The following is a 15,266-nucleotide window of genomic DNA, read 5'->3' as shown; positions in this document are numbered from 1 at the left end:
TATAATTATTTGTTTGTATCATTTATTTGTTACCTACTTTAATTATAATTATTTGTTTGTATTATTTATTTGTTACCTACTTTAATTATAATTATAATTATTTGTTTGTATTATTTATTTGTTACCTAGTTTGATTATAATTATTTCTTCTCCCCCATTGTGTAGCTAATTCAAGCACAAGCTTGGTATGGTGCCAAAACCAAAAATAAATCATTCAACCGGTGGGAATCTTGGAATATTGTCAAAGATTGTCCTAAATTCAGAGTTGTGCATGTCGGTCCAGAAGTTGTCATAAACAGCACCCCGCTATACTATACACCTGATAATGGCTCGCATGAAGATGATGCAGAAGAAGTACCCGAAACGCCTATCCCTGAACAAGCGTTGGGTTTGACCCGTTATCTAATTAGGCCTCAAGATAAGAAGGCTTCAAAGAGAAAAATAAGTGCTTCCAACCATGATTATGCAAATTATATGGAAGAACTTACTTGCCATAGTGAATTGACTTTGACGTGGGAAATGGCGAAATTTGAGGCTGATAAGGCTAGAGAGGAAGCAAAAGCTGCAATTGTTAAGAGAGAATTTCAAGCTAATCAAAGAGAAAGAGAGCTACTTAGGCAAGAAAGGGAACTGGTTAGAGAAGAAAGAATGACTCAACGAGATCGTGAGATTATGAACACGCCTTTATAAGGGAAGTCTCCAAATTCTAAATATTTTTTGAAGTCGGAGAAAGAGGATGTGGTGTGTAGGAGGCGTGCAAGAGAAGCGAGAGCAAGATGAGATTGTCATAACACCACAAATTGGTTAAGTGATGATGAATATAGTACTTTCTGTAATCGGAGCCCATAGTTTTCCAATCACCTTGGGTTGTAATTTATTATTTATTGAATTGAGTATTTTATGTTGTTTCCAATTTATTGAATTTAGTACTTTATTTAAAGTGAGAGTAAATTTATTTAATATGGTAATATATTTATACTATAAGAGAGTCTTTATTCAAATGACATAAACACACCAAATAAAAAACTCACGAAATGAACTAAAATAAAACACACCAAATAAAATTACATAAACACACCAAATAATAAAAAACTCACTAAATGAACTAAAATAAAACACACCAAATAAAATTACATAAACATACCAAATAATAAAAAACACACTAAATGAACTTAATTATCTTCAGCTTATTTCAATGCTCACTGGTGCTCTATCAAGTCATTTTGCTGGGCATTGTGCATGTCTGGCCTTTGAAATGCAGTATATCGTTGAATAACCCTTTCATTGTAACGTCCATCCCTTTCTAATGGCTCATGTTGCACGGGCTCATCGGTGGCGTCATGAGCACAATATATACGTGTTCTTGAATTGTTCATCGTGTCTGGCTCATATTCATCAACAACTTCATAATCGTACTCATCTTCCACAATCATGTTGTGAAGAATGATGCACGTCATCATAATGGATCGAAGCGACTCTACATCAAACAATCTGGCAGCACCCCTGACGATCGCCTAGCGAGCTTGGAGGATACCGAAACAACATAAAGAAGAAGACGACATGCTTGAAGAAGAAGACATTGTAAGTAGACAATCTTCCTCTTCTTGATCGATTTCCCACATCATGCTTGAAGAAAAAGACATTGTAAGTAGAAACTATGAATAATGATACAGATTTTGATTTGGTGAAGAAAGAAGCAGAAACTATGAATAATGATAGAGATATTGAGAAAATTGGTGTGAGATTTAAAAGGATGAATGATGGATTATATGGAGGATTCTGAAATGATTAGATTGTAGATAGTGCCACGTGGCATGCCGTCATTCGTTAAAAATCTGATCGAAATCTATCCTAAAAGATTCTGAAAAGATAACGACACGTTGCACGACGACATTGGATAAAAATCTTATCAAAATCCATCACCAATAATTATCTTTTTTTATAATGACACGTGGCGCAAAGAGAACGATTTAAAATCTGATCGAAATCTATCCTCAAAGATTCTGAAAAAGATAACGACATGTGGCACGATGACATTGGATAGAAATCATATCTAAATCTATGACTAATAATAGTCGTTTTGGGTAAATGACACGTGGCGCAACGAGAACGATTTAAAATATCTTATCAGAAATTACAAATAAATTTATTTAGTATTATTTTGTAAAAAAAAAAATTAATAATATTTTATTACCTATTGCCAGGGCTATTCAAGTGCACGGTGGAGATGCAAAAGACAGTTACTGTTCATTAAGGCAGTTACTGTTCACATGGTGGATTGAATAGTCGATTGCCTGGGAGGAGGACTCTAAGGGTGGAGTTGCTCTTACATGAAATGAATTTATTGTTATTGTACTTTTTTATTCAATAATATAATATTATGTGTAGATTTTTATTTATATGATATTATATTATTAAATTGAAACGTCATATGATGATAAGTATAAGAAGATTGCATGATAATGACGGCTTTCAAATCGAGTGACAAAATTTGAGGGGATTTACGATTTATGACTAAAGTATTGAGGATCTTATAATTTTGGGCAAGTTGTTCTACGAATCACATTATCAACACCTTTATTCAAGTTTTTCTCTTGTCGTGTGGAGAGTCTTCGGTGTACATTCAATCATATATCTCATTGTCTCAATTTGTTTAATTTCCGTGACATTTGACTTGGTCAAGCAATGTGAGAAATAGAAAAAAAATCTCCCGTGATATGGAAGACAAAGAAATAAGAGCACATGAACAACCAAATCATCCGATGGGATAGAGAGAAGGAATGCTACCCTCATATTTTTACTTTTTCTATCTCATACATCCCACGACGAGTGAGACCATATAGGCAGGTATTCTCCATGAAGGTCAAGTCGTGACATGGAGATGGCTCCAAAAGGACTAATTGGGAGCACTATTATCTTTGTTGTTTAGGTAGCTGATAATCAACATCCCCACGAAAAGCCCCTAATGAGGAAATATGCTTTTGGATATTAGTTGATTGCTTGCCTTTAAATTAAAGGGAGCGTGACTTCATCAGTCAATATCACAAAGCTTAAAAAAAATACAAACTGCATCAACAGCTGAAAGTCACTCACGTGCACGTCTGCTATTCTCCCGCACAAAATCTTAAACTAAATTGGCGAAATGGTTGGTATACGCAGAGACTGAGAGACAAGTATAGGCATGATTCATGAAAAATTGGCAAAAGGGTGCACAGAAAGCTAATAATCGCAGCACCAATGAAAGCAAACACACGATGATATATTGATATAATGCACACTCCAAATTATGATAACAAAAATAAAATAAAATAAAAAATATATTTATAGATACAAAATTCTTCATTGATAAGGACAACCACCAAGGTTAACATAGAATGAATAACAGCAGACTTGAAACTATATGGGAAATACTAGGATCAGTCGCACGTCAGCTTGTGACTGGTTTCTGCCGTTGGATGTATGCAATCCCACCTTGGAAAGTGCATGCGTCAATGGTCAGAAATCACCTACCCACGCATGGGCGACTGAAGATAGCACTTCTCGTTGGTACATATAATCACGCATGGCGTGGGCGACTATGACTACCTAGAAATACAATGTACAAATTGCTACCGCAAAGAATAGTAAAAGAAAATTAGTTCCAGTTCCAGGTACTCAGTTCAATGCTGGAGGAAGCTGCAGGTTGCAACAAATTTGATGAACTAGAAGTCGGCGTCCAGCTTGAAGATGAAATTTCTGCCACCATCTTGGAGGCCCGACATAACAGATGCTTTTTGATAGTCACCAACCCTTCTCTCGAAAAAGTTCGTCTTTCCTCTGCAGAATCAAGCAAATGAGGTCAAGATCATTATCCGTCAACCAGTTTCAAGAATCGACTAAAGCAGGCAAAACCACATTCTCAGAAATACTCACTGCAAAGAAATAAACTCCATCCAGTCAAAAGGATTGTCCACATTGTACTTCCTCTGGCACCCTAATGCAACCTGGAACAAAGAAAACATTCTACATTTAATGTTGATACTAATGCCGATAAGAGTTATAGATATTAAACACAACTCCCCTATCCCCTGGGAATCAAAGAAAAAAAACAAGAGGAACAAATCATCAGAGAGATACCAAGAGTCGATCAGCAACAAATTTTATGTACTGGCTCATAAGATCTGAGTTCATGCCAATCAATGCGCATGGGAGGGCCTCACAAACAAATTCAGTCTCAATCTCAACAGCTTCATGTATAATTCCATGAACTTTTTCCCAATTTAGTTGCTTCCGCAACAAACTACAAGAACAAAACAAATAAGTTTCCGTCATTCACATACTGAGGAAAAGAAAATAATTTTAAAATCTCTCTTTTTTGCCCAAGTTTCTCCAATTCCCGGATTCTGCGAGGACTAAAAATAATAAACCATTGGGTTCTAAGAATGAGGAACCACACCGAATAACTATTATCATGTGCCTAGCAAAGCATGAAGCTCAATATTGGGAACCAGAAAGAAAATAGATATTACCCGTACAAAAGGCAAGCAAAATCACAGTGAAGACCCTCATCTCTAGATATAAGCTCGTTTGAGAATGTCAACCCGGGCATTAGTCCCCTCTTTTTAAGCCAGAATATGGCACAGAAGCTGAGAATGAACAATAAAGTAAAAAACAAGAGAGAAAAGGGTGACGAAAACAAAAGAAAAGATCATACAAGCCTTATAACGAAAAGTATTAAACATGTAAACTTGAGCATATATAATGCAAGCCCAAATTACCTTCCCGAGAAGAAGATTCCTTCAACACATGCAAAAGCAACAAGTCTCTCCGCAAATGAATTGGAACTGCGCATCATGCAGAACAAGCAATTGGTTTAAGGAACATCTGCCTTGCTTCTAATCAAACAAAGATCATGTACAAACTACACATGAAGCTTGATGATAACAAACAGACAGGGTACAGAAAGACACTTCTAAATTAGCAGAGTGCAGCAGATGGTACTCAGTTTAAATCTTGATACAGAAAGTACAGAGGAAGCTCTTCGTTTTGTTAGAAACTAAATAATACACGGTTAAATTATGTATATACCAACAGTAGCCACATATGATATCACACACAAGGAAGTTCAAATTGGTGCACATGTCATATTCCGGAGTTTGCTATAAATGGCCATCCTACACGTATCAGGACAAATACAATCCATTCTCTACTCAACAAAATCTTAACATTTGATTTTTGAAAGGACCTTCTAGGTAAACACGTCAAGTACCAGAGTTTTACTGTACACGATCACATACATCATTCACAAACAACTCCAACTATACAAAAATAATATCTCCAACACTGGAAATTATAAAGCACTTCAAACCCAAAGATGTGTCATCTCTGCTTATACCTGTGTATCCAATCCAAAGCCCACTTAGCCTTCCTAGACACACAAGGAATGCTTTCAATTGCATTGAACAATCTGTGCTTCTCCGTGGAATCCTTGATGTATGTCTCCAAAAGCAAGCTGTACATCTCTGATGGTAGACAGTATTTAAAAAATAAACAAAACGAAATCTCCTTAGACAGGTGGCCACATACATTACAAATAGAAGAACCAAGGCAACTATGTTTAAAATTCTACCTGAATGTATATTCTCCATTGCAAGTTGAAATCCATAGAATGCCCGAGCCTGTGAAGGATGAGAAGCCTTGATGTTAGTAAGTCAACTAGGAGGAAACAAAATGTAATATTTGTCTAATTAATTGGAAAACCATCAACAGTTCAAAAATTATGGGATGAAATTGGGGGAGACGTGAAACACTCTTATCCATAAAGAACAGACCATAAAAAGAAATCACCTCAGGAATTTGAACATCAGTTAAGAATCTTGCAGCCAAATTCTCCAAAACTATCCCATCAGATGCAGCAAAAAATGCAAGGACATGGCTTATAAAGTGTCTTTCAGAGTCGGACAAAGCATCCCACTGTTGTACATCCTGGGAGAGGTCAACCTCCTCAGCTGTAAGCCAATTAACATGTCATTAGCACGTACTGTGTGGAAAAAACAAAACTACTCAACAGTGTAACATAAGGCATCAAGTGACTGAAATGCAGACCTTATGCAGACATTCTAAGCAATAATTTAACCACAGCTGCCAAAGACTAGATCTGCCTAGCGCAAGGCGAAAAGATCATATGTTCGAGATTCTAAACGCAGGGTTCTTACATGCCAGTGCTATTTACCACAAATACAACAAGCCAAGTAAATCACAGGCAATACTACCTACTTATACATTGCAGTTGAAATTCGCAGCCCCCCCCCCCCAAAAAGAGTTTATGCTCGAACATGTTCCCATTTTGTTGGATTTCCATAAGTCTTTACAATCTTGTTTATGTATGACTCCATAAACAACCAATGTATAATGAACTAAGAGAAAGAGAAGAAAGATAAATAAATAATTTATTTCCTATCGCACAAGAAAATCCCAAATATGTTCCCCTTCAGAGAAACAAAGCAGACCCCATAAGTACAATCATAAACTAATGTACGGACCCAGTAAAGGAAAAGGACACCCACATTAACCATATCCAAGCAATAAGTCAAACAACTGCCAAAACGTTGCAACCAAAACAAAAGTATTAGAAAATCCCATCTCAAATTTCATTTACAAATACAAAGCCAAATTAAAAACACTAACATCGTACAGATACAAATACAAAAATGTATGAAATTTTGGAAAATAAAGAGACACCCCACTTCAAAACACACACAGATAAGCAATTTCCAAAAAAAAAAAAAAAAAAAAAAAAAACCAAAGTCGCATGAAACATGAGAATCTTTGTTGTTTATTACAAGGAGGGAAATTTGAATAAGTTTTCAGTCCAAAAACTGAATTTTGAAACCAAAACAAAAGCATTAAACTCCCACTTCATATCTCTTTAAATTCCAATATAAACAGAGTGAAAAACACTAATATTACAAAGATAAAATAACAAATAAAAGCCCAAATTCTAGATTATAAATATGAAAGAACCAAGCTTTCACAGTACAAATTCCACGAAATTAATGAAATTTAAGAAAGTAACAGAAACCCACTTCAGAACACATTCACATAAGCAAGAAAAAACACCAAATATTCACAAGAAACACGAGAATCGAACAGGAAACATGAACAAGTTACCAGTCCAGAAACTGGCCTCGGCCTTCTTGTACATCTCCCACACCTGCTTGTAACGAACAGGAAACATACAAAACCTCTGCGTCTGCTCCATTAATATCGGCTCCTCCTCCTGCTCTGTTACTTGTTCTTCTCCATTTCCCCTCTCCGTCCCATTTTCCAGAGAACCCATTTTTTTGCAGTTACTGGGTTTTGCTGGGGGTTGGAGAGAAACCCTACAAAAACCCTGCGGATGAAAAAATCAGTGACGTGGTTGGATTTTGATGGGATAGCGCATCAGAAAAGGCCGGTCGCAGATAGATTTTTATTTTTTTATGTAATTTATTTTTGTTTGTTTTCGTGCACGGTAACATATTTGGATTCCAACTGTGACTGGCACGGAAATTGTGTAAAACGGCGACGTATTGGAACACGGGTTGGGCCACGGGCTTTTGCTTTATGAGAACTGGGCTCCCTAAAAAACGACCCAACTTTGCCCCGTTTTTTTATTTTATTTTATTTTTGTCTGAATGAAACCACAAAAAATAAACCGTTGTCTCACTTCAAGATGTTTGGATACGGTTGATTTTCGTATGAATTTTGGACTCAAAATGGAGGTATTTCGAAAAAGTTCTAATTGTTACATTTGTGTAAGTTCAAAGTGACACTATTGAATTCTTAGTTTTTTTTTTTTTTTAATACATACAATAATATCTACATTACGGTGAGGAGAGAGTTTTTTATTTTTTTAATTTTAAAAAAAATCAGTTTTTTTTTTTTTTGAGAAATTCAATATTTATTTATAATAAAGTAAATAAATTAAGAAATTATTTAGTAATTACAGGTCTTTAGTTTACAGAAAAAAAAATAAAAAAAATAAAAAACTAAGAGACAGTTTTCGAATTGATGTGCTTTAAAAAAACACCGTTTTGATAAAATGTTCTTAAAATTTTAGTGGAAATTTTCTTTTGCAACTTTTAGTGTTCAAAATATACAAGTTTTAAAAAATCAAAGCTTTAAGTAGTTCACCACTCAAAGTTACATTGCATCCATTGTGCTGCTCGAGTTATATTGATTTTAAGACTAAAAATTATGCTCCACTAATACATGAACTCTCCCTCCTTTTAGTCGTCCCACCCCAATATAGGAGGTTTCATCCTTTTATATAGGACCTCACCCTCAGTCTTGAGTTTTACCAAGTTGGCATTTAATGTGCCACTTATGTAGACTAGCATACTGACATATTTTTACTTATCAACTAGATATTCGGCAGTGAAGTAACATGTGTCCAGTCGAGATGGCGTGCCTTTTCTGAGTGATGCGGGCCGAGCAGGACGCTCAGCCTTGGGTTATCCAACCTCGTCTTTCTAAGCGCCGTCCTAAACACCTTTATGTTTCATCCTAGGTCTTTGACTATGGGCCGCCACATGCCCTAATTAACATTTGGGTAGACTTGTTCCTAGAAACTTATGCTATAAAGCTGTCAGCCTGCCCACGTGCCCCTGACAGTTGAAAAGCTCTTCATATATCCTAGTCAGGATGAGCTCATAGCGGTTGACTTTTTGCTCTGGAATATTCTCTTCTAAACCTCTTGGGCCTTGGGCTTCTCAATTCTCCCTTGAGCTTTTTCATGACTTCTTTCCGGCATATGCTCTCATGTGAGCTTAAAAGTGTTCAACATTAATAATAACGTCACTATGACATTTGACTCCAATTCATGGAAACTTACACTCAAACTTTTTAGGATAGCGATTTTCATCAACTGCTTTTGTCTTCACGCACAAGCTTATTTCATTTTTTAGCCACCCACTAGGATTGATAAATAAAAAAAGGGAATTAAATAGAGCGTGTTGAATAATTGAAGGAAAAAAATAAAGTATGCTGGAATCATTTTTCGTCTGCGTCAGAATATTATTTTTCTTTTCTGATTAACAGTGATACTATAAGTACACTGTCATATGAAAATATTTGATTCTCTTTCATAGGCCAACCCGCCATTTTTTAATAATTTTAGAAAGTAGCAAAGGATCTTTATGTGGAGAAATTTTTAATTGTAACGGGAATACAAGTAATACATTACGTGTTCTTATGTAAGTTGTGAGAAATTTTATTTTTTAAGTTATTAACTTTTTAACACATATATCTCATCATTTATATAGCAACACGTGATGTATTATCTTATAACGATCATATTGAAAAATCTCTCCTTTCTGTGACATAGGAGCTGACGTTTGTCACCTCCCACCCCCCTCAGGTGAGAAATTTTATTTTTTAAGTTATTAACTTTTTAACACATATATCTCACCATTTATATAGCAACACGTGATGTACCATTCCGTGACGGTCATATTGAAAAATCTCTCATTTCTGTGACATAGGAAGTGACGTTTGTCACCTGGCCCCCCCTCATGTGGGAAATTTTATTTTTCAAGTTATTAACATTTTAACACACATATCTCACAATTTATATAGCAACATGTGATGTGATGATCCTCTTCCCCCTCCCCCCCCCCCACACACAAAAAAAAAAAAAAAAAAAAAAACACAAAAATCCCAGTTGATACATAGTCAACTTTCTGCTGCGCACTGTCTGGAAACACTAGTCCGAATAACATCCCAAACCCCAAAAATGGCAGCTAACAGTGAATGCTTCAACAACCCGCCGCCACTGAGCTCAACCTCCGGACCTGGGACTCTCCTACAACTTGGGGGCCTTACGACCTACGTCGCTGGCCCATCTGAATCCAAGCTTGCAATCCTTCTAATCTCCGATATTTGGGGTATCAACCTTTTTTCATTAACTTGTTTTTAAGCTACAATTTTGAAATTTATGGAAGTATATTGTTTGTAACAATGTTGGTTCGTTTGTTTGTGTTATGATTTTGCAGGCTATGAAAACCTAAATCTGAGGTATGATTGATTCTTTTCCCCAATTATTTCTTTTGCTTCATTAACCAATTATGTCTTGTATGTTTTGATAGGGCAAATCTCTATCAACACTCCGTTTCATGAAACAATCTTTCACATTTGCTCTATTGCTTATATGTGAAATACGTGTTTCATGAAACGGGTACCTGAAGTTTTTCTTAGGAAGTAGATTTTTCTATTAACTACTTAATTACTTGTTACATGAAATGAAAGTGTTCACATGTGTATATATATATTTTCCTGAGAAGGAAAATAGCGGATAAAGTTGCTGCAGCTGGATTTTTGGCGGTAGTTCCTGATTTCTTTTACGGCGACCCTGTTAATCCCGCTAACCCGCAGTTCGATGCAGATATATGGTTCAAAATTCATAGCACGGTAAGTCTAAATTGTCACACCATTTTACAATTAGACATTTCTTGCTCTGAAAGTAAAGCAGAAATAGAACACTTGAAAGGATTTTATGTATCACTTATATGTCTTTTGGAATGCTTTAGGAGAAAGGGTGCGAAGATGCAAAACCGTTGATTGCTGCTCTGAAGAGTCAAGGCGTTTCCGCCATCGGAGCTGCAGGCTTTTGCTGGGGAGGTAGTTAAAATTTTCAACGTTCGGATGAACTACTTGTTGATAGAGAACAGGAAGTGGTTAATCTGATAAAATGTGCGTTGCAACCATTTGATTCAGGGAATGTGGCGGTGAAACTAGGGAAAACCGATGAGATTCAGGCCGCTGTAATACTGCATCCTGGTCGATTAACAGATGAGGAAATCGATCGTAAGTTTTGTGTCCCTGCTGTTTAATCTGATCACAACTATTTGTAACAGATTGATTAAGGTTTAAGGACATGTTTATGCAGAGGTTAAGGTTCCTACTGCAATATTGGGAGCTGAGACTGACAAGCATTCACCCGCTGAACAAATGAAACACTTTGGGGATATTTTATCAACTAAATCTGAGGTAGTGATCTCTCAAATAAAAAAAAAAACACCACATTAAATCTCAACTTATTTGTTTTAAAGATGTCATCTTTTTTCCGTAGATATAAAGAAAATTTATAGTATGGATCTCAAAATTATGATCAATTCGTAGCTTTGTCTACTCTAAAAGTCAATTAAAATTGGCATCTAAATTTGACAAAACATTGAGCATTGGTTTTTGACGTAAACTCCCTAATAATTTCAAAATCAAGTAAAATTGGTATCTAAATTTGACAAAACTTTGAGCATTGGTCTTTGACGTCAACTTCCTAATAGTTTCCATCGAATCATATGAGATCCTTTTAATGAGTAAATCGGGAACATCACAATTATCCATTAATAGTATGTCCTTGATTTTGATGAAAATTCTCATAGACTTTGGCGTTAATAACCAATGCTTCATTTTTTTGTGAAATGCATATACCAATTTCAATAGATTTTTTATTTAAGAACCAAAAGCTACATTTCGGTCATAGTTTAAGAACCAATGGTCTTGTTCACTCTAAGTATAATCATAATCACACTGGTTTGGTTTTTCAAATTGTGCTTTTTGTATTAAAATTCACTCCATGATATGCAATGTTTGCAGCTGTTTGATAGCTTTGTGAAAATATATCCTGGAGCGGCTCATGGATGGACAACAAAGTACAATTCTGAGGATGAATTGGCAGTCAAGAGAGCTGAGGAGGCTCATTTGGACATGTTAAATTGGCTTACCAAATATGTCAAGTGAAAAGTTGGTTGGTTGCACCAAAACAAGAATAATTGACAGGCTTACTTTTTTGGTATACAACTTGGAACTCAAATTCGATTTTACTTTTTTTCTAGAACAAAATATCGTCATTTTACACCTTGAAACTCGAGTTCTGCTCCACTTTTATGAGATTATGTCAATTTTAACATAGCAAATTTTTTGATTATATGGGGTCGATCAAAGCAAAAGAGAGAAGGGCATTTTGGGTTGTAGAACATAAGAGATTTGGATCCTCTCCTGAGCAGAGGGTCCGAATTCTTCTGGTCCAATAACACAGGTCGTTGGATTTCGATCAAATAACTACAATTATTATAACTTTTAAATGGATCATCTATTTGTAACCGTTGGATCAAAATCCAATGATCCGTGTTATTGGATCAGAAGGATTCGGACCCTGCTCAGGAGAGGATCCAAATCCGAACATAAGTGTCGAATTCCTCTTTCGTTATACTGAGTTTCTGTTAGGTTACAGTGGAAGATTATGCCAAGCATAATTAGACCTGGGTTTCTCTTTGTTTCTAGTGTTTGCCATATTTAGACCCTAGCCTACTGATCCCACCTTTTGGCATGTAGCAGTAAAAAGTGCTCCCAGGATGCCACGTCATGAACTTCCTAAACTACCCTGATCCCACATCAGCACATTCCGCCTATTTTTTACGAGAGTAAATTGTAGCTATGGTCCCTGAACTTTACTCAAATTGGAGTAATGGTCCTTCAACTAAAAATCCATTACCATTGGTCCTTCAACTTATTAAAACGTGCAGCTATGGTCCCTTAACTAAAAATCCATTACCTTTGGTCCCTTAATTTTAATTCAACTGGAGAAATGGTCCCTTAACTTTATCCCAATTGTAGCTATGGTCCTTCAAACATAACTCGTTTTGACAAATTTTTTTACGTAGTTGACGAAAATGACCATAATTACACACTTTGATGAGTTGAGGGACCCTAATTAAATAAATGGTTATTCCAACATAACATATTTTGACAAAATTTTGAAGAAATTAATGAAAAGGACTATAGCTATACATTTTGATAAGTTGAGGGACCAATGGTAATGGATTTTTAGTTGAGGGACTATTGTTCCAATTTGAGTAAAGTTCAGGGACCATTGCTACAATTTACTCTTTTTACGAAGTTGACAGGACTCCAACAAAGTGAAGTAAAAATCAAGTTTTCGATAAGTAGCAAAAATAAAGTTCCAGGGTGCAAAACAGCTACATTTTTATTCCATGGGAAAGTGAGATTGAACTTGAATTCTAAGAGACATTATACAAAAAATAAGCCTATAATGATTGTGTGAAATATGAAATTTGGAAACATGTTTTTTATTTGGATTACTAGATGTTTAGAGGCCATTTGATACCCATTTTGTTTTTAATTTCTAACTAGCAAACATGTCTGCGCTCTACTGCGGGTTTTCAAATCGTAACCCACAACTTAACACACCCGTTTTTAAATTATTCAGAAATCAATCAAAGCAATTGAATTCACATGGTAAAATAAGTTTTTCAATTTCATTTATATTCTATTAGATTTAGAATGTACCATACAAATCGAATTTTCTAAGTCCTAACTATTACAATTTACATGATTGTTTTTTTTGGTATGGATTTGAGAATACGATTGTTTAATTGTTCCTAAGGTGTAGTAGTAGTACTTGGTGATGTGACAAAAATGTACCTGCACAAAGATTCAAAATTGAATCTTGATTTCTTGTACCATAAGTAAAAATGGAAATAGTGCAAGACAATATATAAAATAACTATTTGAGAATTACATATTTGAGGCACAATTGAACTTGATTTAGAAGATTGGCTGTGCATAAACTTGGGATTTGCTATCCTCCTGTGAACTCCGCCATTGGTCATCTCAGTAATATCCTGTCGTTTTTAAAAATCAAATTAATAAATTAGAAGGCTGTAAAACTTGATTATCTATGTTGATATATACGACAACATCTATTAAGAATACCATGATTTTTCATCTTCTGTACAACGGATTGACGGAGCTCTTGGCATTGTTTTGTCTTTCTCTCATTTTCTATCAGCGGGAACGTTGCTTTGCTCTGCTGGATGTGTCGGATCCCGTACAACAAACTGATGGAAAATAATTGTAAATGCCAAACTACAAATTGATAGCTGGTAAGAAAATAATGAAATTAAATCTTAAACTTTTCATCACACCTAAATTGTAATTAAATAAAGCAAATACATAATATCATATCACAACCACATAAGCAAGAATTTTAAAATGTCACAACATTTAAATACTATGCATAATTTTTATTAGAAAAAGTATAAAACTAACATTTCACAGCAGCTATTAATCACTCCCAAAAGAAGATGCTCAAAATCTGGACAACAGGATCTATCCAAAGTAACAGAAGAAAAAACTGATGGAAAATATGTATAAATTTGCTTCAATAAAGTCAAATTTAAACAAATGTGTAAATTGAAACTCTGATTTCAATCCGTCAAAATTTTCAAATTGCTTACCTTGATTATAGGGGACTATGGAGAATTGGTGTTTTAGTAAGTCATTGACTAAATTTATTCAAAGCAACAACGATTATCGATAATTGCTCGGAAGTTTGAGAACTATTTAGCCCAAATGGAGAAAAGGAAAAAAAAAATCAAAAAGTTCAAAAAAGGAAAACAAAGCTCATCCAATCAAGACATTGTTGAGAGTTGTCTCAAATAAGTGAGGAATAAAGTAGTTTGCTATGTGCATATAGTTGTCCTCGTGTGATGAGCGTGTAACCGTTTGACTTCATACGAAGACAATCCGCTCTGATACTATGATGAAATTGAGATTCCATCATAAAACAAATTGGCAATATGAGGAGTAGCCCAAGATCATATAAGCACATAATAAACTTTATTCCTTACCGATGTGGGACAACTCTTAACAGAGATAGTCTTCCAAATCGAATATTTTCAGTAGATTCTTTTTACTGCTCCTATCCTCCTTTTTTTAAAAACAATTTTCAGAAGAATAAAAATACATAAATTTCGACAAAAATTGCATAAATTACTAAACTTTGGGATTGAGGGCGAATTTGGAATAGCGTTCCCATTTCGCACCCAAAGCATATTCCTTGTTCTCTCCACTTTCTTCCGGAATTTACAAGTACACAAAAATCACGCAGAAAAACCTCAACTTTTTCAATGCAGAAGAAGCACCGAAGATCAAACGGAACCCAATTAATATTTCACCACAGAAGCTCGATTGTTGCAGTCCCAGGTTCTTAATCTTGTGATTTTCCTTTTCTTTTTTCTAGGTGCTTTTTATTTTCTGTTTGGTTCCTGAGAAAAATGAGGAAAAGCAAACGCAGAAAGGATGAAAGCCAAAAGCGAATGCCAAAGAAAAGTCCTTTTCCCAAACCCATTTGCATGCATTTCCTCGCTTTCCCATTTCCCTTTTCCAAATTTCTGTAATTCTTTCCAAGAACAACTAACTCGTTCCAAATTCCAATCAAGAAA

General features: G+C 35.3%; 2 protein-coding genes and 1 long non-coding RNA gene across 3 annotated transcripts; 1 reads left to right on the top strand and 2 right to left on the bottom strand.

Moving 5' to 3' along the window:
- Positions 1 to 3,299: 3,299 nt before the first annotated feature.
- LOC103453059 (ribonucleoside-diphosphate reductase small chain A-like) lies at positions 3,300 to 7,499 on the bottom strand. The gene is made up of 9 exons (XM_008392592.4): positions 7,150 to 7,499; positions 5,827 to 5,987; positions 5,609 to 5,657; positions 5,375 to 5,501; positions 4,758 to 4,823; positions 4,509 to 4,625; positions 4,117 to 4,279; positions 3,913 to 3,983; positions 3,300 to 3,816 (listed from the first exon to the last, which is right to left on the bottom strand). Exons 1-9 carry the CDS (start codon positions 7,316 to 7,318, stop codon positions 3,702 to 3,704), a joined length of 1,038 nt encoding a protein of 345 aa, XP_008390814.1. The 5' UTR covers positions 7,319 to 7,499; the 3' UTR covers positions 3,300 to 3,701.
- A 2,208-nt stretch (positions 7,500 to 9,707) lies between these two features.
- LOC103414642 (endo-1,3;1,4-beta-D-glucanase-like) lies at positions 9,708 to 11,947 on the top strand. Its single transcript, XM_070810847.1, has 7 exons — positions 9,708 to 9,905; positions 10,014 to 10,035; positions 10,302 to 10,428; positions 10,548 to 10,638; positions 10,735 to 10,824; positions 10,907 to 11,007; positions 11,617 to 11,947. The coding sequence occupies exons 1-7, from the start codon at positions 9,755 to 9,757 to the stop codon at positions 11,758 to 11,760; spliced, it is 726 nt and encodes a 241-aa protein (XP_070666948.1). The 5' UTR covers positions 9,708 to 9,754; the 3' UTR covers positions 11,761 to 11,947.
- Positions 11,948 to 13,286: 1,339 nt separating this feature from the next.
- Positions 13,287 to 14,302, bottom strand: LOC139190663 (uncharacterized). Its single transcript, XR_011575004.1, has 4 exons — positions 14,280 to 14,302; positions 14,092 to 14,151; positions 13,756 to 13,880; positions 13,287 to 13,664 (listed from the first exon to the last, which is right to left on the bottom strand). It is a non-coding gene; the product is annotated as an uncharacterized lncRNA (long non-coding RNA).
- Positions 14,303 to 15,266: the final 964 nt, after the last annotated feature.

Source organism: Malus domestica, chromosome 13, assembly GCF_042453785.1.
Source record: "Malus domestica chromosome 13, GDT2T_hap1".
Taxonomy (NCBI): Eukaryota; Viridiplantae; Streptophyta; class Magnoliopsida; order Rosales; family Rosaceae; genus Malus; species Malus domestica.
This window is presented reverse-complemented; position numbering and strand designations above follow the sequence as displayed.

Coding starts and splice junctions, on each gene's coding strand:
- LOC103453059 (XM_008392592.4), bottom strand. CDS start 7,318: ATGGGTTCTCTGGAAAATGGGACGGAGAGGGGAAATGGAGAAGAACAA. Junction 5,658..5,826: donor CTGATGTTCAAATTCCTGAG/GTGATTTCTTTT, acceptor CATCCTTCACAG/GCTCGGGCATTCTATGGATT. Junction 5,502..5,608: donor AATGGAGAATATACATTCAG/GTAGAATTTTAA, acceptor GTCTACCATCAG/AGATGTACAGCTTGCTTTTG.
- LOC103414642 (XM_070810847.1), top strand. CDS start 9,755: ATGGCAGCTAACAGTGAATGCTTCAACAACCCGCCGCCACTGAGCTCA. Junction 9,906..10,013: donor TCTAATCTCCGATATTTGGG/GTATCAACCTTT, acceptor ATGATTTTGCAG/GCTATGAAAACCTAAATCTG. Junction 10,429..10,547: donor GGTTCAAAATTCATAGCACG/GTAAGTCTAAAT, acceptor GGAATGCTTTAG/GAGAAAGGGTGCGAAGATGC.